Raw genomic sequence first — 23,373 nt, 5'->3', positions numbered from 1 at the left:
CCATACCATAATTTATTTATTTTAAAATTTTATCTGAATTATTATTTATTTTATTCCTATTTTATTTTTTTGTGTGTCCGTGGATTTAGTGTTCCAGCTTGTTGGGTTTAGAAAAGGAAGGGGATTCAATTTTCTTATTGTATACAGACACTGCCCTACTTACGAACAAGATCGTTTGTTCGTTGAATTTGTTCTATATTTCGTATGTTTAAGGTTTATATAAGTATGTTTAGACTTGTATAAGTAACCTGTATTGTTTTGAAACTGAAAAATAAACATTACATAAAATAATATGGTCTATAAAGATAAATAAAGTGAAGTTTAACTTACTCGTGGAAGATGGGCTTCAAGAGTTATGTGACTTCCTACCAGACATGGGACCAAGTCACACATGTGCAAGTCTCAAGTAAGTCTCAAGTCTTCACCTTCAAGTCCCAAGTAAGTCCCAAGTATTTTTTTCTTGGGCAAGTCAAGTCACAAGTCAAGTCCCGAGTCTTAGATTGCCAAGTCCAAGTCAAGTCACAAGTCATAAAAACAGCGACTCGAGTCGACTCGAGTCCAAGTCACTAAGTCTCAAGTCCCCATGTCTGCTTCCTACTCCGTGGTAGAAAGTGGGCGAAAAAAAGCGAACCATTTTCTCAACCGCATCAAGCTTTCTTATCCCATTTTCATTTCAAAAGAAACGGCTCGCCTCTTCTTTACACTTTACACCAACCATATTGAATGGATGCACGGGATATTAAACAATAAAAATTTCAAAGTTCTTAGCGCGCTGGAGATAGTATAGACATAGACAAAAGAGAATGTTTACACATGAACTAAGAGAGGAAACTGATTTTTTTTTCTTCCGGGTGGATGCTGGGTGACCTCTCACAGCGCCACACGCCGGTAGCGGCGGAAAGAAGCACTACAGGACTGTTCTTTACTCGGAAAAAGGTGCACTCAATACAAAATCTAACCTACAGCAATGTCCGGATATTTTTCGACATCCAAGAAAAAATGTTCATATTTACCGTTTTACGTAAGTCGAATGTTCATAAGTAGGGGAGCTGTACTGAATGTTTTCACACAGCACTTTGAGTGATGATTCCTTGGCTAAAAAGTATTTTGCAAATTAATAATGATGTTATCTTTAATATAAATAAATATAAATGCAGTCATTTACAAGCACTGGTCCATGATATATTTCCTTTTTTTTCTATAAAGCAGCTCAGAATTAAAGCAAAGTAATGAATGATGTCCCTTCTTAAAACACTTAAAGCACATTTTTATTGTTAGCATTTAAAAACTCAAAATGCAATGGTTTTATTTCTTGCATGACATTTGATAAATATCTTGCAAAATAAAATAAGCACATGAAAAAAATAGCAACTAAAGAAAATGTCATCAGCTATTTCAATGTTGGGGACACTGGGGAAAAGAAATAGCATCTTATCAACAGATTTTCATTTGTAGTACAAAAAAAATAGTAAAAAATAATTCTCTCCATATTATAATAATATTTTTAACATTTCAGTTTGGCAGGCAGGATAAAAAAGCCTGACAGGTGGCCCGCTTGCTGTAGTTTGCCCACACCCAGTGTAGTTGGTATGGTTTGTTTTATTTTTCTTGTAGTTACAGAAAGTAATTTTTCCCCTTTGTAACAGTCCGATCTGGAGAAGTGTAGGAAGGCGCTAGAACTGAAACGTAAAGACATTGCAAAACGTCAGGAGAAAGAAAAAGCGAATACCGCCGCCTTCCACTCCTTGCTTGGCGATGACAACAACCATGAAGAGTATTTGACCAAAGTTTATAAGAAGAAGATAAAACGTACCAAGAAAAAGGAGGACGGGAGTGAAGATGGTAGAATGGCTTTGGACTCAAGAGTGAGACACGTTTTTGTGTTCTAAGTCAAAACTCTGAATTTGTTTTGCAGACGAGGACGAAGACAGCAATGATGATTTTGACGATTACGAAAACTGGGATGATGACGACGATGATGATTGGGATGGATTAGATGGTGATGCTGCTGTGGAGGAATGCCCCATAGGTCAGTTTATCTTTGTAAATGCAGCCATACGGTTTAAGAATAAAGGTTGTTTCAAATTAAATGGAGTGTTAGCGTTTCTTAAATTTCGCTCTTTAATCCAAAAATAATTTTTTGGTGTGTATCTTTTGGTTTGGTGTGCCTTTCATGTTTGTGTCCGTGGTTGTTATTCACTATGTGGGATTATTGCACTGTTTAGAACAGTAGGTAAATTCTGATACCATTTATTGGTATTGAGCTGATTTGTGGCATTATTTATGATAAACTAGAAGTCAGAGTATGTGCAGGTGCTTGAATCTTGTAATTGCTTGAAATTGTTGCCATGTTTCTCAACAAGTCTGATTAAAAATCACACCAACACTGCTCTCTGGTGCTTCACTTCGCCACTGCGTTCTTCCCTCGAAATTAACGGCAGGTGCTATTAGTTTGCATGGCATTGTTCAACGAAGCGTCACGATCCCCTACAGGTCACGCCCGAGAGGACAGGTGCATCCTACACCTATACAGAGCACTTTTACTGTGTATTAGTGCAAGGATTATGTATACATTTTGGACATTTAACCCTCGTGGCATGCATTTTGATTGGTGACACAATGTATTTCAGTTTACATTATTTGGGCGTGAACTTAAAGTGTGATAACTCGGGCATTTCTAAGTATTTCTTACTTCCAATCCTTCTAAATATTCAGTGACATCAGACCTATCAAAACACATATAGTTTTTCAGTTGTTTATTCTTCCCCTGCCCTTTAGGACAATACAAGTCTTTAAAGTGTCTGTAAAGAAAACTAACTAAACTGTATGTGCACATAGCCTATTTAGAGCTTCGTATTATTTAGAAAGGAGTGACATATTTTCCCACAATAGCAGTTTCACCAAAAACATTGCACAATACATGTCAGAATATATTTTTTGGCGTGACCTTGAGGTGTGATAAATCAGTCATTTTTTAATATCTTTTTACTTCTACCCACTCTAAATGTTTGGTGGCATCAGACCTATCTATACTGTACATATGTAGATTTTAAGTTAATTATTTATTGATCTGCTAAACTCAATGACAGACGTCGTTGCAGTCAAAATTGGACAACCCAGTTCATTGTCCCACAGACTCTTTGTAGGGTCATCTTTTTACTTGTGCATTCCAACTAAAATGAGAAGTCCTAATTATGCACAGTTGCTGGGCAGTGATCGTGGTCTCTAACCTTGTAAATTAGTCATTGCGACTATGTGGTCAATAATTTCTGGTAAACAATATATTGAGTGCGGTAACGGGCTACTGAGGCGGGCAATGGCGTACAAAGTTGGCTCGGGGTCCGGGAGTGTCGAGGCACAAAGTAGCAAACCACTTTGTGTGATGGAGACCACATCATTCTTTCATTTTTGGATCTCCAAATATTTTGTCCACTCACGTCTTCTTCCACATCATCCTGCACATTCTCGTCACCTAGATCCTCCTCCATGTCTTCTTCCTTCAAATCACCGCTTGATTCATCGTTGTAAGGAACCTCTTCCATTTGTCCCCTTACTGCCAATAAATCCGGTTTAATATACTCATCGGAATAGTCTGAGGTGTCAGAGAAAAATAAATCTTCCAGTTGAGATTTTGCCTCTGTAACCAAATGCAGTGTTTCATCAGATGAGCATTTCCTATCCATCCTTCCCAAGACAGTGTTGGTAGGTAATGGTCGCTGGAGAGTTGGCCCCCCCCTATATACATTTAGCCAAAAAACGTCACGGTCCAATCAGATTTAAAGAGCTGACTAATAATAGTTGAGAGTCCAACACATTTTTATTTGTATTGTTTACCTTTCCCACAGTAATCATTCAGATGTTTCTTTCCTATCAATCAAACAGTTGATTCAAACAATATTAAGCTCACCAGGAGGGTAAGAAAGTGTATCAATAATTATACTGAAATATTTGGTGCGCCACAGGGTGTGACCAAAAACTGTTTGATGACATACTGGAACTGCGCGAACGTCGCCTGGATCTGGAAGAGCTTCTGGCAGAAGAAAAAAAGAGTGCCGAACAGCTGGAGAAAGAGTGCGACGCCCTCGTCAAAAAGGTCAGAACCAGGGTGTGAAGTGGTATAGTCCAACCGGGCGTTCACTTTCAGGCGGCAAAAGTTGTGAAAACAATACTCGGCATTGTCCTTAAAAAGACTATATACTTTTGTCATTTTCAGCTTGTATTAGTTAGCCCAAAAACAAATGAATGAGGTAGTTCACAGGTTTGTATTACAGCAATAATCATTTTACACAACAGTATTTAAGAATTATTCATTTAGATTTAAAAAAAATCATATGTCATCTGCTAGATTTGATTATTTTATAAAGATTTTTTCTTTCAATTCAATTTAGAAGTAACTTAAATTCTAGTAACATTAAAGAGACAGTAATTATTACTTAATCGTATAAAAATTCTTGAAAGTTGATTTAAAACAAGCAATTTTTAAAATACTTGTATGTTGAGAAATGTGCACTTATTTTACAAAATTTGAGCCTCGTCTATAGGGAGCTGACAAAATTGCCAGCCATCTTCCTGCTATGGGTATCCAAAATTCAAATACCTCACAAACGGGTGGGAAAAAAAAGAAGAAATTGGTGCGGTTCGGTCACTTTTAGTCGCCATATTTTTTATTCCTTCTTGTGCTTTTAGGACTCATTTTTAGTTGCAAGACATCTAGTGGTCAAAGAATACACACGGGACCTTTAAAAAAGAGTACACTATCATTTGGCAGAACACAATTGCTAATTTAAAATATTATGTTTATTACATTCAAAAATGTGTTAATACTGAAAAGAAAACATTTAAAGATGTGGCAGATCATTTTGCTGATATGTTCTAATGTTGGTTAAATAAAAAAAGGAAAGAAAAAAAAGAACACAATCTGACATCTGCCACACCAAACAATTTTGCTCAAAATGTTATTTTCTGATTTTGAAAAATACATTTCAAATATAAAAATATAAAAATATACTCATTCATACCATATTATCATACTTGAACATTTTTGTGAGGTTCAAAACGATGTCAAGACGAAATAAAAGACTCTTTTGAGTTACAAACAAACGTATTTATTAAAAGCTTCGGACAATGCAAAAATTCTCTTTGATTGCTATGAAATATTTTCCACGGACTAAAGCGTGATTGTCTTTTTTATACAGTTTCATGGATTTTGATTGGAGGATAGAATAAACCACGTGCACGTTAAATGATTCTGATTGGACCATTTCTTTGGTTACATGGTGTGATAGACACTGCTGGCCACTAACAATAAACATGGAAATAATTCAGTACACTCGTCCACTGGAGGGCAAGCTAACCTAATATCCTTCAAGGTTGTCCCTTTTTCTAACAAATTTCTTTGAATGATTCGTGTCATACATTACAGCAGTTCATTGTTAGAAAATAGATGAGTCTTGAGAAAATTGTCAGTGGCCTAAAAGGGGTCCCATGTACCTGTTTGATAACAGATAGGAGTCTACCAGGGAGTTTCCAAATTGTATATTTTAATTAAAGACAAATTATTTTGGCTTGGGAAACCTATTGTCTTGACTTTGAAGGTGCTTGCTCCTGAAAACAACTTGAAGACGTAACTGGTTTTGAGTACGCTTCATAAATATACAAACATAGAAAGATATATAAGTATAAAGTATATATTGGGTGTAAAATATAGAACATAGTATAAAAGGCACAACTAGACCATAATTTCCCCCACAATTATCTGTCATCTACTATTTTAGATCATTATCATACTATTTTCTCCAAATTGCTGGAGGTAAATGTTAAAAATCCAAACAATGACAATTAAACTTCAAATGGACAACATTTTTTGCTAAAATAGTAAGAATTCATTTTTGTCAGTGTCACCTCAATAACAAGATCTGATATAGTCTCATGCAGAATTTCAACTCTAGTTTTCTTCTTTTTCCAAAATGTACTTACTCATTTTTGAACCATGGATTTCCAGATGAAATCAGTGAAAATCAGTCTTAAGGCAGCAGAGGATGACTTGGAGGAAGTCAACAGAGAGAAACAACAAAAGATGAACCAACTGGACGTTGTGGTTCCTCTTCGCCTGCACCAGGTTATTTTTAAAAAAAATCAGCTTTTAAAAGTTTTGTCCTACTTCTCTGCATCTTCGGGCGGTTTTCAGATCGATATTGACATAAATGACCAGGAGACTTCGGATCTAAGCTTGACGTTGGTGCTCACTCGGATGGAGCTCCAAAGGCTGCAGGAGCGCGTCAAAGAATTGGACGTAGAGAAACATCAGCAGACAGAAGTGTACCGGCAGGCCCGGCAGCAGCACATCAGACTCATCAAGGAACGCAAGGAAATGAACAACGAGATTGAAGGTGGGGAAAAAGAAAACTGAAGTCTATTCTATAGCATATGAATAACCTATATTTTATGTTGATAATATGTGTATTATTTGCCCTCGTGTGGGTTTTAGATGAGGGGATGGTGTCATAATAGTCTGTAGTTTGCAATAGTCTTTGACCTGTGCAGCCCTTTGAGATTCTTTGTGATTAAGGGCTATATAAATAAACATGACTTGACTTCACTCAAGTACTCCGCTCCAATTCTGTGGGAAAAAAATAGAATCGAACAGAATAGACATCTGTCTTTTGGAGTCATAAGGTGACTAAACCCCACAATTCAAACCCCTAATACCGTGTGTATATATATATATGTATATGTGTGTGTGTGTGTGTGTGTGTGTGTGTGTGTGTCGCCCTGGGCAATAGCCTGTTAGTCCTTTCTTCAAGGGACCTGTAGCCAGCATGTCCAAAAAGTGGTAGCTGGGGTGAGAGGTTGTCTTCCAGACTGGGAAAGGGGCAGCCACTGACTTTCTGAGCTGTGTTGATATGTTGATGGGTCTCTGTATGTTTTTCTGTCCGCTGCCGTGCTCCCAGCATACCACACCACGACACCATATCACAAAATGCTCTCTACTGTTGATTTGTAGACGTACACTTTACTTGATATTGTAATTTGCAGCGCTGGAGAAGTTGTGTCACCAGCTGATGATGACGAGGTTTGGTAGGGAAGTCGATATGGAAGTTCTGCAGACCTTGTGCGTCAACAAGACAGCTACGGAACAGAAGCAAGAGCGAATGTTGCGAGAAATCGCAAACGCCAAAGACATCGAGCAATGGGATGTAAGCTTAATTTTGCTTGTGACTGTGAGTCTTTTCAGAATTTCATTTTTTGATTTTTTTTGTCCCCATAGAGAAAAGTACAAAAGGCACGTGAGGCTATGATGGGAATGACAAGAAGCAATTCTCAACGTCTCCAAAGCTTGAACAGCCTCTACGAACAGAAAAAAGAGCTGGAGATGAAGCTTTATGCAAGACAGAAGAAAATAGTAATGACTTTTTTTCTCATGATCATTCGTACAGGTATCCCTCATTTATCACAGGGGTAAAGTTCCAAAATGAACACATGATAGGCGAAATCCGCAAACTACAAACCTTTATTTTCTTACAAATATTATACAATCAAATATTCTGTTATACACTGAAAACAAAGAGCAACCCCGTTTTAAAAGCTCAAGCATTTGTTTAACAAATAAAGATACGATATAAACGTTTTTTTTTGTGTGTTTTTTTTTAAGTAAATAAGTAGTGTGCTGTCAAACAATGATAAACGGAGCGACTGCTTAGCCCAGGGTTGTCAAACTCAATTTGGCCTGAATCCAGAATTTCAGTAACACTATGTAAACTCAACAATTTTAGCTTGCAGTCGTTTTTCTGTATTATGCTTTATCATGCAGCCTACTTAAATAGCCTACCCTACATATTATAATTATGGATCACAAGGGACTTTTTTCTAAGCATAGCTAATTTATTCAAAAACAATAGACAAAAAAAAACATTTTCAGGATTGGGATTTTCTCGTGTTACCAGGTTTATTTTACCGGTTAGGAAAATGCAGTTTTACACCTGAATCAACTCAAAATAAGGATGATATTTATGAAAAAAAAAGAAAAAAAACAGGAATAACATAACAAACAAACTAGGGGGCACAAAACAAATGACATGTCCATACAAAATCAAACCTAGGTGGCAGTGGAAATGCAAACTGTGGGCTCATTTGACACGCTAAGCATTTTTGAAGGGAGAAAGCGGTAGTCTTGGCAGGTACGCTCTACCTCTGTTTTTAGCAGAATTTTTGCTATCATTTAGTAAATCTTTATCGAATCTGTGCGTTTTTGTGGTTGTCATGATTCTGTACGTGAGGCCAAACCAAATCATTGTGTATATGCGTTTAGGGCAAACATCTTCAGGCCTGCAGCGTGCGAGCCGATAGAGGTCAGATTTGGTGTCTGGAGGAACTCGTCAAAAAGCAAGCCGAGCAGATCGAGCAACTAACCAAAGAGATCAGCGAGTTTGGACCTAAAGGAGGACACATGATGGCTGCGGGCAACATTCATCTTCCGCCGTTGCCTTCCAGAGCCGCTCCCACGGTCTACAAACGCAGCAAGAGAGGCGGAAAACTTAAACCTGCCATGAAGGATGACACAACTGAGAGTGAGTCGAATGACGAAAGAAATTGAATTTTTCAAAATGGGCCAAGGACTGTCGCAGTTTTAGATGCAATTATGTAAGAAGTAGTTACAGTTATCAGTTACTTCATTTAAAAAGTAATTCAGTTGCTCCCCAGATTACAAACACCAAAAGGTACCGCATTACTCTCAAATGAACTATTTGGCTGCAAACTACTGTATATACTAGCATAGAGGCCGACCCTTTAAAACTGCAAAAAATAGCCACATGAAAAAAGAAATAGAAGAAAACGTTGAGACAGACCCTTGGAAGCTGTGAAGCCTTCATATTTCTCGGCTTGTGCAATATTGAGAGCCTGCAAACAAACACTTGGCAGAGTCACTCCATATTCATTTTGTCTCTTGGCTTTGAACTACTGCAAGATCTCCTTCTCCATTTCTGCCAACTGTCCAAGATGTTTCCTTTTTTTTCTTCACGCATGATGTATTGTAAAAATAATTTTACAATTTAAAAGACCAAAATTCTGCACACTTGTAAAGTAAATTGATTTCTACATACGAATTCAGTTTTTATTATCCAGTTTTGAGTTATTGGTGACAATATGTGCAACATTCTTCTTGTCCTGTAATGTGCTTGTCTAATCTTATGTCACTTGGGATTTTAACGCTAGGGTGCAACCCTTATGAACATGTGTTTCTAGAAAGAGATCAATATCTGATATAAGAAAAATAATAAATGGTTACAAGCCTACCGTACAATGCTGGAGTTATTCAATATATTCAAACACAATGTTGTAGTTTTTTCAACTTGAGCAGGAAAATGTCGTTGGCCAAGCTCAAATGAGAATGTTCTCATCTCATCTCATTAGCTGCACCGCTTATCCTCAGTAGGGTTGCGGGAAATGAGAATGTTGATTAATGTAAAAATATATTTTCTGTGTAGGATGTCTTAAAAGCGTGTACGATGTCTATTGATAAACACGACTGAAGAGTCCTCATCAGAAATGACCTGCCGTATGAGACACATGAGCCTTTTTTTTTAAAGAGGAAGCGGGAATTTTAGTGTGTCATTCATCTGTGTACAATAAGTCCCACAGTATTTTGGGCAATAAAAATATCCTGGATGAGACCCTACTCGGATTATTGTGCACCGTTACATGGCTTTACATGATTGGAATTCTGGTCGGATTCATATCGGATTAATGCCTGCATGTAAACGTACCCTATGAAAGATGTTTCTTTAAGATTGCTGTCACGGTTACCATGGCGCCCAATTGGCCCCGCCCGTGTGGCGCCAGCTGCGGCTCGTTGACAGAATGGCTTCCCTTCTATTTAAGCTCAGTGCTCTCACTCACCTTTTGTCAGTCCGTCAACGAACCTCTGCGCCCGCAAGACGTGAGTTTTGACTCTGTCCGGTTTCCTCCTTGCATTTCCTGTCCAGTATTATTCCCGTCTATTTTGTCCTGTTTAATATCGATCTCCAGTTTCGTTCCCATCTAGTTTGTCCTGTTTCATTTTGATATCCAGTTTTGATATCAATCCTGTCTGTCCAGTATCGACCCCATCTGTCCGAAATCTGCTCGGGCAATTGGTATCGATCTCGTCGGCCTCTGGCTTCCTGTTTTTCCACGCCAGACTGCTGCCTTACTTCTTCCGCCCAACGATCGCCGAATCACTGGCGTTTGGGTTAACGTGTATGACTGCCCCATTTCCCGTAAAATAAAAGATTTTGTGAGAAACGTCACGCATTTGTTCTCCTATTCCGGTGCATGACAGTTGCACACAGAAACAATTACGAATGCAAGTGCTATTTTTTGTTTTAATTAAAACTTACTAAGCACTTTTTTTTAAATTGTGTTGCTTTGTACTTAAAACAAAACCATTACGTTCGATGAAGACATTTTTTCAGTGGGTACTTTCAATTTTGTACACAATCGAATTGCATCAGACCATATTTTAAAAAGCTGTGAATCAGGGATCTCCAACATTCTAAAAATAGCTCACCAGTGACGGGTCATTGTGATTTTCCAAGAAATGTTATTTCTATCTGGTATGATGTTTTGGCTGTTGAATGAGGCTAATTTAACTCAACTTCTGAAAATTCAACCTGGTAATAATACAGTACCAACATGACGAGTTATCATTTTAGAAATGCGTATAGAACTTGTAGCCATTTGTGCCAATATGTAACAAAAATAAGCTCTCAGCTTCAAAATGGTTGGTGACCACTGCTATAAATGATATAAAAAAACATTTTCAGGAGCAAGTGGCATTTTTAGTCTGTGCTGAAGGGAGCTAAAACATTTTGACACCACAATAAATTCTACAATGGTACAATCTGACTGATCAGTGTTGAATATAAAATACCTGAGACAAGATGCTATGTTGTGTTCACACCTCACAAGATTCCCACCATTTTCAAAGAAAAAAACAAACAAAAAAAACAAAACAACAACAGGTGTCTAAAATTTGCGGCCTGGGGGCCAATTGTGGCTTACACGATGATCGTTCGGGGGCCAATTGTGGCTTACACAATGATCGTTTGGGGGCCCTGCCTTAATATGAAAGTTAAGGGACAGTGTGTATTATTTGCCCTCTAAGTGTTGCTTTATTGTCACACAAATGAGTGCAAAAAGCACAACGTAAGAAGACAAAATACACAGAATCAAAGTGACTGAAACGCACCTTATTCTTTTTGTAAAACAAGGGATATAAGAAAAGAAAAAGAAATAAAAAAAGAAAACAAAACTGTAAAATGAAGAAAAAAAGGCAAAAAGTGAAACTTAAGAAAAGAAAATTGTCAAGGAGAAAAACAAAAAAAAAGAAAAAGAAAAATTTGCATTTTATTTTTCCCTCTTTAATTCCTTCTTTTCTTTAATTCTTACGTTTTTGCTTTCATTCCCCCTACTTTTATTTTCATTCCAGTTTTTCTTTTTTTGCCTGTTTTCAATATTCTCTATATTTTATTCCTTTGAAAAAAAGATAGTTTTCCCTTCTTTTTGTCTTTGTGAAAAGCTGGCATTTAATCAAGAAAAACGGGCTTTTTGTGAAAATGAAAGGTTCAACACAGGCAATTTAGGTTAACAACACGAATTTTGCTGAAGTTCAATAGTTTGATTTCAAACAAAGGCAGCACGGTTCACAGTGGTTAGAGCGTGTGCGGCACAGTTATGAGGTCATGAGATTGAACCTCCTGTGTGGAGTTTGCTTGTTCTCCCCGTGCTTGCACGGATTTCCTTCCGGGCACTCTGGTCTCCACCCACATTGTCTGGTCCAAATTATTCTTAGGTGTGAATGAGCGAGTGAGTTGTCGGTCTCTGTGTGCCCTGCGACTGGCTGGAAACCAGTTTAGAGTGCCCCCTGCCCACTGCCAAAAGTTAGCTGGGATGGGCTCCAGCACCCCCGTGACCCTACTGAGGATAAGCGGTGCAGATAATGGATGGATGGAGTTGGTTGGTTTCCTTAACCACTAGGGTCACCATTTCCTGTGGTGTATCTTGGGCAAGTACAGCCTGGTGGCGCCCAACCCTCTACTAGCACACATATGGTTCCACTTGCACTCGCACAAGGGACCTTTCACGTGTTAGATGAATGTTCTGCACACTGCACAATGGAAATAAAAAAAATCATTGAAAATAAAATGTTTAGATTACAGTACAGTGGAACCTCGGTTTTCGAACACCTCTCAGTTCGAACAAATCGGTGTTCGACCAAAAATTTTGAGAAATTCTTGCTTCGCTGTTCGGTCAAAAATTCGGAGTTCAAACGCCGGTAATGCGGAGTGCGTACGCTAGAGTGCGATGCTGAGCAGCGTACGAGTGTAGATGGTGTAGATCGCCCCCACCCCTCGTGACCAACTGTTATCACGTGCGCACTTGCCTCTTTTTGCTTTTGCTTTTAATATCGGTGAACGGAGTGTTTTAGCCCCTAACTATGCCTCCGAAGAAGGTCGGTGCAAGCAGGACAGGTGAAAAAAGAAAAGTTGTTCGTACAACTATTGCCTTTAAGAAAGACATAATATTTAAATATGAAAGAGGTGTGCGAGTTTCCGATCTTGCTAGGGAATACAGCATGCGCCTTCTGCTGACCACCACAAAGGTCAGAAATCCTATTCATTATTCTCTTCTTTCTTTTTTTTTTTACACGTTCGTGTTAGCGTGATCTTTCGTACGGAAGATTTCGATAACGCTAACGTACGATTAGCGTGGGTTAGCTTTATGATTCGAGGTAAACATTCAGGGTGTTGGAACTGAGCCCAAAATTCAGGGTGTTGGAACAGAGCCCTCTTTCCAATGAAGCGCTAGCCACTTGTGGTGCTAAATGACTTGTAAACAACCTGATTTTTTAAGTTTTACACGTTCATGTAAGCGTAATCTTTCGTACAGAAGATTACGATAACGCGAATGTACGATTAACCTGGGTTAGCTTCATGTTTACGTTAAACATTCATGGTAAACATTCAGGGTGTTGGAACGGATTAAAACGATTTACATTATTTTTAATGGGAAAAATGATTTTGGTGATTGAACAAATCAGTTCTCGAACAGGGTTCTGGAACGGATTATGGTCGAGAACAGAGGTTCCACTGTACTTGTATTTGTTAAATACGTGCTAGAGCCTGTAAATATTCTTAGATTTCATTGAGTATTTGATGAATAAAGGATTCTACTTAGCGGGTTATAAATATCGCAGGCCATTTTGAAACACAACCAAGCCTATGGAAAACAAGGGATTACTGTAGTGACATTTTTCAATGCAAGTGTATGTTTCTGATTTCAATAATTCATAAATTCGGAGTTACTTTACATGAAAGTGCAGATAAGTTTATTGTAGAGATCAATTAAAAATTAGTTCCACACCCCCTTCCCTAGTCCAAAGGCACATTGATTTCAGTGCCATGTCAATCGATCGCTTGTTTAACAAACAAGAACAACAAAAACAGTAATCCAGTCCCCAAGTCCCCTTTTCCTCCACCCCACTCAGAGAGTACTCAGCTCCCGGGTCAGTCTCTCCTTCTCCCGCTGCAATTCTGCGATGCTCTGCTTGTTCTGCTCCAAACGATCCTCCAACCACTGCAGTAGCGGCCCGCTCACCGCCGACATCTGGCTGCACAGGTTCTTGGTAAAAACGGATCCGTTATGGATCTTGGTGACCGGATCCAAGTGGGCCAGTCCGTGGATTTTACGATACGTATCCTGCTCCTCCTGACACAAAATCCGCGGGAGCTCCACGGCCGACTCGAGGCAAACTTTCCCAATAGCCTCACGAGGGACTACGTGAATCGGGATCTCCACTCTCTCGTACTCAGAACCCTTTTGGACCTGCACGGACTGGAAGCAGGTGTACAAGACGCGGCCCGTTTTGGTGTTTTTGTCCTCGATGAAGCAGGAGAAGATGAGGCCCACGAAGCCTTGATCCAGCATTTGGTACATGGCTTGAGTACGGACGTCGACGTGCGAGGGCCACACGGTGATGTGAGGATGCGAGTGGTACCAGCCGACCACCCGCATCGGTTTACCGGTCATGTCGGCGAGCCTCTCCGCCTCCGTGGAAGCGGCGGAGAGCTGCTCCGGTGAGATCTCCACCCTGTCTTTCCTCTTATCCGAGCGGCGAAGGATGATAACTGAGTGAATGTGGACGATCCGGGTTGCTTCGACCTCTCCGATACACAAACCCATCACTTCTTCTTTTTCCGTGCTTAAAGCATGATTCATACACACCAAGAAGGCGTCGGATTCCAGATGAACCGCAGTGACAGCCATTCTTGTCTTTGATTTCCAATTTGAACAGCAATTGAAAACAACCGCAAAAAGACAGTAAGCGGTTTACTTCCGTGTTTAATTGAACAGCAGTAGAAGAAGTCCGAGTTATGCAACGACCAGTGAAAGGTTCCGCACAACAAATAAATGTTAAAAAGAAAGCCGTCCAGTGACAGCCCAAACATTTTCCACTTTTAAAATCTCCTTTTATGAATAGTGTTAAAAAAACTATTAAAATGTACTGTTTACCAATTTGTTTGAATTAGTTATCTGACTCCATTAACCAAACACAACATACATTCTGTCCTAAGAATGCGTGCTCGTTTCTTTTTGTGAAAAGACAAACAAGAGACTGGCATTTCCACACGGGGGCAGATTTAATTTCTTGAACAAATTAACTAAGTGAACTCCATCAAATTAGTGTCGCTCGAGTTTTCGTCGAGCCTTCCCTCTCCATCTTCCTCGATCTTTTGGAGTTCTTCTCTCGACCCTCGTCTCTCCGCCAGCTGGTGGGGGGATTTTGTAACGTTTATTGTTCTATATTCTTTATCAATTATCCATTATCTGTTATCGGTCAAATCATAATACGCTACAAAGCCAAGGGGCCGAGACACTTGCTCTCAGCTAAGAGGCCGAGTCAAGGTCCTAGCCACAGAGCCATGCAGCGATCAGTCCGAATGCACCGTTCCCGGAGGTACTGCAATACCGGGCCGATGCGTGGAGTGGACAGCAAGCTCTTATTCCATCTCCGGTTTGCAAAAATCATACATCATGATTGCGGCACAGCTTCATGCCGACACTTCTAGAACTTCTACAATATAGCAATTTCATATTTGCGGCACAGCTTGTGTGCCGGCTCCTCCCATGGGCGGGCCAGGAGCGCCCCCTCCCCTCGATGTCTGAAATGGTCAAAACATCCCCGAGCGTTTCCACGTCATCAGGGCTTTGTTCTCCAAACATCTCCTGCCGTCAACCCGTCATCAGGGCCCCTCTGCGTAGTCAGATGTGCTGATTATCTTATCAGCCCTTGTCCCAGTTCCCGTTGTTTCTGTAAACATCATTCTTCAAAATGTTGCATTGACCTCGCCCCAGAGCTCAGCCAGTGAATATCTTTTGCATTTAAATGTAATTTGTATTTGATCGTACAAAATCCCTTATAGTCAAATGTATAAAATCCTTCACTAGCTAAAAATATTATTGGCCACACAAAAAGCATTCTCAATAATGCTAACCTACTTTTCAAAATGTTGTCAATTAATTGTTATTTTGTGTTAAATTCAAATTCAAAGTGGTTATTGTCATATGCACAGTAAAGAACCACGTTTCCCTGCACAATGCAATTCTTACTTTGCTGTCCACTCAGTTGGCAGCGTAAAAAAACGAGGAAACTATACACATCTATACATAAAAGAATACTAATTAACTGTGATAAACATTTCCAATGTCCAAATGATTTATAATATGCTTATTGGTACATTGTGTAATACTTGACCACTAGATGGCACTGGATTGGCTAATGCAAATGAAAACCAATGTCAAATGAACAGCAAGGTGCCAAATAACCATGGTGGCAACGACTAGGTATGGATTTCGCTTTGTAAAAGAAATGTCAATTTCTCAACCTATGCATATTTATAAAAAATAACATTGGTCTGATAGTTCATTGTTTAGCTAATTGTTCAAATCAATGTTTTAATTTTTTTACTGAATGAAGGTTTTTTTGTACCAATGGGAGGCACACTGTCCCTTTAAGAATCTGCCCTATGTATTGAGTTAAACATGTCATACTTATTATTTGTTGTTTTTACTTTATTTATTTTCTTTTCTGTCTATTTTTGCAGCACTTTCTTTTCCCTCAAAAATGTTAACTTTGTTTTGCTGTCTGACCGTTTCACGCCAATTCTGTTTGTAATGATGCAATGATAATAAAAAAAAAAACGTTAGAACAAAACCAAATAGCTCCACATTAATCAAATAATGAAACCAGTAATTATGACAAGGTTTTATATGTAAAATTAATCGTATGTTTTTATCATTCTTATAAAATAATATAATAATATAACTTAATCCAGGCATCACGGCAGCGCAGTGGTTAGCGCGTGTGCGGCAGAGTTCTGAGGTCATGAGATTCTCTCCAAGTGTGCGCGGGTTTCCTCCGGGCATTCCGGTTTCCTCCCACATTCCAAAAACATGCATGTCAGGTTAATTGGCCGGTCTGAATTGTCCCTAGGTATGAATGAGCAAGTGAGTTGTCTGTCTCTGTGTGCCCTGCGACTGGCTGGCAACCAGTTCAGGGTGTTCCCTGCCCACTGCCCGAATAAGGCTGGGATGGGCTCCAGCACCCCCGCGACCCTACTTAGGATAAGCGGTGCAGATAATGGGTGGATGGATGGATATAACTTAATCCACATGAGTCAAAATTATGGCCCACAGCCAAATGTGGCCCGCGAAAGGTTTAGTGAGTGTCGAAAAATAAACGGGTCAAAACAGTGTTATGAAAAAAACAACAACTCAATTTCCTTCCATGCCTGCCAACTACGATATCTGCAGTGTGATGGCTCAGCGCCACTTCACACAGGTATTTCCATATCGATGCCAATTGAGAATCGAGAAAATAACGATCCTAAAAATTTCGGAAAATATTTGGTTATTTTGTAATACAGCGATACTTTTACATACGAGGTTAATTTATTCCTGAGTCATGCTTGTATCTAGAATTGCTTGTATCTTGAGCACATTTTTCAGAATAACTGAAAATAACTGAAAACCAATTAATTTGTTCTTGTAGATAGCATCAAGGTAATCCTAATTTCTTAAAACACATCTTTTTGATCATTAAAAACACATTCAAATAATAATGAAAAATTAAAATACAATAAGATAAAAAAGATGACGAGACTTTATAGCTGGTGGTAATGTCTACGTAGCTTCTAGTTTGTAGTCCTCCTACACAATACAGCGACATCTAGGAGTCAAATAAAACACTTCCTTTAATGTTGAAATAATGAACATTATTTGAACCTTTTGTGACATTGTTAAGTGTAGTGTCTTTTTTTCAATGGGTCCACTAGAAAAATCCTGAAGCACTGTTTTTAAATCCACAGGAGGATGTCAAAGAATATAAACAAACAAAATACAAGGGATTCTAGTAAACTAATTATGCCAGGTTGCCAGTTCTTTTTAGAATTAATGAAAATGGGAGTTACCTTGACTTACCAATTTAGTTTATACAAGGGATTGGGAAACTTTTTGAGTTGCGGGCTTAATTGGTTTGAAACATTTCGCACAGAGGCCGGGCCATAGGGAAAAAGATGTAATATTTTGTATTTGCCGATAAAGTCTTAAATCTGATACCTTGGCAATACACAAAGAAGATAGATAACCTGAGCCAATCAATTTTTTTTCTGGTATGCATTTACCTGCACATGTTGTGGTTCATTGTCTATTTGTTTATAAAAAGACCATTTAATCCAATTTGTTTTGAAACACACAAAATAAGCAAGTAAACATATTTACATAATTTGATATATATATATATATATACAGTGTCAAACTCGTTTTAGCTCGAAGCCACATAGTAGAAAACAACTCACGGGGCCAGATGAGTAGATTAAAGCAAAAAGAAAGACAGAGAAAGAGTGTCAAAAGAATGAAAAAAAAGAGAGAGAGAGAGAAAGACAGAGAGAGGGGGAGAGAGAGAGAGAGAAAGAGAGAGAGAGAGAAAGCAATAAAGAAAAAGAAAGAAAGACAGAGAAAAAGAGAGACAGAGACAGGAAGAAAGGGAGAGAAAGAGAAAGAATAAAAGAGAAATGAAGACAGAAGAGAAGGAGAATAAGATAATAGAAAGATGAAGAATTACATAGAGAGAAGGGAAACGAGGAGATAAAAGGAGATAAGAAAAGAAAGAAAGAGAGATTGAGAAATACATTTTGTATGAAATTACATTTCACATCTTGGTAAATACAATTCATTAAAAAAGAAAGAAAAAGTATAAACAGAAAATATAGCCAGCGATTTGAATGTTGGCAACGAGCGCAATAAAATAATCTAGTTTTTATGAGGTACACAAATGCATACAGGCCAGGAAATCCAGGTGAGTGCAAATTGTATTGCTTTAAACCACTACTTCTATTTTAAATAAAATAAAATGGAATGGGTGTTTTCACAAATGTTCTCTGTTTGATAAACGGTATTCAGTATATACAGCTACAGAGAGAGTGTGGCACGTGGCTTTTAGCGACATCAAGTGGACCTATTCAAAACCGTAGATCATTGTTTGATGAGTAGCGGCTCATTTTTTCTCCTATACCTCTCTCTGCATCGTTTCGTGGGCTGAATTAAATCCGTTAATGGGCCTTGTTGACCCCTGATTTATGCAATGACATTTTCCAAAGTGTTGAAATTATCTTTATACAACCTTAATCGGACAAATTATTTTTCACAGCACTGTTTGCCTCCTTGGATTGACCTTACTTCTTGACCAAATTCAGCTAGATTAGACTTTTGTTCATACGTAATACGTGTTGGTTGTTTGGATGTATGGTTGGATCCGTTAAAAAAGGGTCGTAGGGGCACCATTTCCTGTGGTGTGTCTTGGGCAAGTACAGCCTAGTGGTACCCTTCCCTCTCCAAAAGACAAAACAGATCACAGCTCACAAATTCATTAACCTCCAAGATCTTAGGGGCACCACTTCCTATGGTGTGTCTTTGGTAACTACAGCCTGGTGGCACCCATCCCTCTCCAGGTAGGAGTTTGCTCCTGCACACTGAACAGATAGTACTGTAACAGTAGCAGGGAAAGCCTCCTGTTCCGAGTCAGATACAGCACCTTCATCACCTGGTCTCTGTGTTTTTTTTTAATGTACTGTGTCATCCTGCCACTCAGGGATGAACCGGACGGGCAGCGGGGTTTAAGTGACAATACTAATACTAGATCCGATCCACTGGGGGATTTTTTTGTTTTTTTTGTTCAGAGTATCACATTGTATAATAGGCAATGCATTATTTGTGTCTTTCATATTTCTGTTGAAAAATAAACCTTGTGGCAATGACATTACGTCCATTACTTTTGCGACATATTAAAGGCACAGCTACATGTCTTTAATTCCTGCACTTTATTTAACGTAATTTATTCCAATAAATTCATCATCTTAAATTTTTTAAGTCACAGCGAGTAGTATAGTATGGATTAGTAGGATTAAGTCTGCAATATCCACACACGTAGTACAATTATTGCAGCAAATAAATAAAACACAACCTGTAAAAGCTGCTTTCATGTCTCCACGGCAACAGGCCAGTCTCATTTTAACCAGGGCTTGGCATCAGCGTGTTCTGCTCACATGGACACTCAAAGGTGAATTCAGTGGAACACTTTGTCTTTTGCACCAACGTGCACAATTGCATACACATTCATGCCTTGGACACACTCTGCAAGGAAGTGTGGTATCCATGGTATCCATGACAACTGAAATGCAACTAATACAATTAGACATGACAATATTAAACGAGAAGTCAAAGGCTGGTTTCTCAGTATTGAAAGAATACTGTATGTTTCGCACTATAAAGTGCACTGGATTATAAGGCGCACCCAAAAAATTGTTTTTGTGATATATTTTTATTATAAAAGGTGGATAGAATTAAGACTACAGTAAGATCTAGGGTAGCATAAAAAATACATTTCATCAAAATCATTTATTTCATACAACATAAATCAACATTATGACACCTCGATTCACCACTTAAATTGGCTAATTCACAAATGGCTACTGGACTAACCAGCACTTTGAAGTGTCCCTGTTTTTGCCAGCGAGTGAACGACTTGCATAAACAAAAAGGGATTTACAACTAGCATTCAGAAATCGATCTATGCTGCCATTGAAGTTCTCTGTTTTACTTTTTATTTTCCTTTGAGCAACAAACAACATGCTTACCAAAAGAGGACACTCCAAGACGACTTCATATGTTTCTCAAAGGCAGAACAGTGATCTGACGCTGGCACGTATTATTGTTGACAAACATTATTTATATCTATTTGATTAAACATATCCAACTAAAAAAAGGTGCGCCTTGCAGTCGGGGAAATAGGTTACTTATATTTGCCACTGTAGAATTATCACTTGTAAACATTTTTCATAAGATTCTTAAAATATCAGTACTGCTATTGTTACACGTCCAGTTGAATGGTATGCAGGCTATACTTATTGGGATAGTCTGTCTCAGTAAAGTTTAGGGTTATAAAGAAAATTCGGAAAACGGGATTTGCCTAAAAATACCTGGAATAACACACATGCACACACAAAGCATCTGTTCATTCTTTATGATTTTTCCCCCTTTCCCTCACATTCTTACTTAGCCCTGCATCCAGATACAAACGATAAACATTTAATAGTTGAAAGAATATCAACTACATTAATTCCTAAGTAACGTTGATTTTAAGGTAATGTGTTTAAACAGGAAAACGACACTAATGTTCTGTTTCCATGCCTTGTCAATGCAAATATTTAGATAATATCACACACACAAAGTGGTATTTTTAAAGGGACACTGTGTAACATTTGACCAGACTGGATGTCGCTGTATTGTGTGGTGCAACTGAAAAACGAAAGGAAGGATACAAACTACGAAGACTGAAAGTGACCGAAGCAATAAAAAATAATAATTTTTGCACAGCCTTTTTTGTGGGTACCCTCAGCAGCATGGCGGACAATCGTGTAAAGTCCCTCGGGGTGAAACTCATGTTATGTGAAATAAATGCTAATCTTTTGACATACAAGTATTTAAAAAAAAATGCTGGTTCATAAAATTGTTCATTTATTTTTGCCTATGATTTAAATCGATACTGCTTTTTACATGAATGAAGAGGTTTTTGCCACTAGGGGGCGCTAAATAATGCACAACATCACTTTAAGGCAGTGTTTTTTAACCATTTTGAACCGAGGTACACTTTTATTTCTAAAAATGTTCCGAGGCACACCGTCCGTCGAAAATGTTTGAAAATGAAGTTATGTCAAATATTTCAATGAACTACATCATAAGCAGATAATTAGGATCTAAAAAGTCAAGTCAAGTCAAGTCATTTTTATTTGTATAGCCCTTAATCACAATTAGTCTCTAAGGGCTTCACAAGTTATTACATATAAGAAGTTTAGGTTATTCGTATGCTATAGAGTAGAAGTGAGTCGAAGAAGAAGAAGAATATGATACTTAAAATAAAAAAGAATGATGAAGAATGAAAGAATGATGTGCTTTATGTTTTTATTTTTTACAGTGCAATCTTAAACTGTTTGGTTAAACAAATTAAGTTAGTAAATGTACTGTGCTACCTCATGTGCTGATAATTAGTATATAAAAAGCCCAGTATATAAAAATCTACTGCCACCTACTGATATGGATGACTATTACAGTTCCTCGTCTGAAGATTGCAAAATACTGAATAATGGCCTGATTTTTTTGGAAAGATAAATTTGGGCATATTCCAGCGGTACACTAACCAGTGTTTTTAAACCTTTTTTGAGCCAGGGCACGTTTTTTACATTGGAAAAACCTTGCGGCACACTATTAACCAAAAATGTTATAAAATGACCCTGAACAGTATGTTTAATTATAATATAATTTATAATACCCCCAGTTTTTACAGCAGAGACACTTGACAATTACATCATATTTGCAGAAAATGATTCATAAATGTTTTATAAAATTTTCCTTTTTAAAAAGTGACTTTGGATCATTTCTCACGGCACACCTGACGATCGCTCATTGCACACTAGTGTGTGCCCCGGCTCACCGGTTGAAAAACACTGCTTTAAGGATATGTTTAACTTGTTGTCCGGGTTCAATACGTAAAGCGCTACTTGTAAGTCCATTTGTCTAACACTTTATATATTTTCTTTAGTTTGACTTTCTGAAAAAATGCTACCTAAACAGTGTTCTCGAGTGCCCGCATCCCTGCGTCCTAGACGCATCATTTTTGCTGGGGACATATTGTGTCAAATCAACTTGCATCCCCGGGGCGCAACTTTTTTGACACAAAAGTGTCATTATTCTCCGATTACTTTTTTTTAACAAAATTTACCGCACTCCAAACTTTTTGTCAGGCAGATCCGCCATTGTTGTTTTGGTCTCGTGGTTTGAGTTTTCGTCTGCACGCCGATCTTGGCAAACGAGATCTCGTTGCTTCGAGATTACGTCGTTGTTGTGGTGGTTGTCGTCGAGTGAAGGTGAAGGTTAAGTAAAATCAACACAAAATTGGTAATTTCTTCAGTGTCAGTAATAAGTCGAAACATAATGCAGAAAGTGATAACAACGGCAATAATTTCGGCACGAAAAAACGGCAGAGAAATTCTTCGGAAGATCGCGAAGGCCGGAAAACACGTGTGTTGAAGCAAACGATTTGACGAAAGAAAACAAACAAAATGGACTAAATTATATTCCTGGTTACGCTATGAGGAGAACGATAATGGATTGGACCATGAGAAGGCATTACAACTGTGGCGGAACAGAAAACCACGAAGAATATATGAACTGAAAAATCAGAAGTAATAACTTGCTTTGTATCACCAATTAACTGTGATGATTAAAACTGCATGAATATATAGATTAATATTTCAGCAATATTATTTAGTATAATGTACAATATTGTGAACTGAAAAATCTGAAGTGATAACTGCTTTGTATTACCAACTGTGATGATTAAAACTGAATGAAAATATAGATTAATATAATTATTTCAGCCATAATATTTTGCATAATGTACAATACTGTTGTGAACTGAAAAATATAAAGTGATAACTGATTTGTATTACCAATAAACTGAGATGATTAAAACTGAATGAATCTATAGATTTATATTATATATTTGTCGCCGATTTAAAATTTCAACCCCGATAACACAAAATTTTGGGGACCCATAGATTTTTGTTAGGACCCATAGATTTTTGAGTATGCAAGTGCGATTGGTTCAGGGTGTCCCATGCTCACTGCCCGATGATTGATGGGATGGGCTCCAGCAACCCCGCGACCCTACTGAGGATAAGCGGTGTAGCTAATGAGATGAGAGATGAGATGATTCCCCGG

General features: G+C 38.3%; 2 protein-coding genes and 1 pseudogene across 3 annotated transcripts in view; 1 reads left to right on the top strand and 2 right to left on the bottom strand.

Moving 5' to 3' along the window:
* LOC148351007 (cilia- and flagella-associated protein 44-like) overlaps nt 1-10,286 on the top strand; it is a 46,939-nt gene extending 36,653 nt beyond the window's left edge. The window contains exons 27-34 of one of the 2 annotated variants that reach the window (XM_088355589.1): nt 1,647-1,842; nt 1,916-2,029; nt 3,963-4,093; nt 6,002-6,118; nt 6,188-6,389; nt 7,036-7,196; nt 7,268-7,402; nt 8,309-10,286. In XM_088355589.1, the coding sequence (XP_088211715.1) occupies nt 1,647-1,842; nt 1,916-2,029; nt 3,963-4,093; nt 6,002-6,118; nt 6,188-6,389; nt 7,036-7,196; nt 7,268-7,402; nt 8,309-8,593 (1,341 nt within the window). In that variant the 3' untranslated portion in view covers nt 8,594-10,286. Of the gene's footprint in view, nt 1-1,646; nt 1,843-1,915; nt 2,030-3,962; nt 4,094-6,001; nt 6,390-7,035; nt 7,197-7,267; nt 7,403-8,308 lie in introns of both variants that reach the window. The other variant, XM_088355588.1, reaches the window with a different exon arrangement.
* Nucleotides 10,287-13,283: 2,997 nt separating this feature from the next.
* On the bottom strand, nt 13,284-14,429 carry brcc3 (BRCA1/BRCA2-containing complex, subunit 3). Its single transcript, XM_088355590.1, has one exon. The coding sequence runs from the start codon at nt 14,302-14,304 to the stop codon at nt 13,522-13,524; it is 783 nt and encodes a 260-aa protein (XP_088211716.1). The 5' UTR covers nt 14,305-14,429; the 3' UTR covers nt 13,284-13,521.
* Nucleotides 14,430-14,980: 551 nt separating this feature from the next.
* On the bottom strand, nt 14,981-15,066 carry LOC148351005 (U2 spliceosomal RNA; annotated as a pseudogene).
* Nucleotides 15,067-23,373: the final 8,307 nt, after the last annotated feature.

Source organism: Urocampus carinirostris, chromosome 16, assembly GCF_059441175.1.
Source record: "Urocampus carinirostris isolate Australia breed hairy pipefish chromosome 16, RoL_Ucar_1.0, whole genome shotgun sequence".
Classification (NCBI taxonomy): Eukaryota; Metazoa; Chordata; class Actinopteri; order Syngnathiformes; family Syngnathidae; genus Urocampus; species Urocampus carinirostris.
Note: the sequence above shows the minus strand (reverse complement) of the source record. Positions and strands in the feature narration are given on the sequence as shown.

Excerpts from the sequence above, each read along its gene's own strand:
- brcc3 (XM_088355590.1), bottom strand. The coding sequence starts at position 14,304 with ATGGCTGTCACTGCGGTTCATCTGGAATCCGACGCCTTCTTGGTGTGT.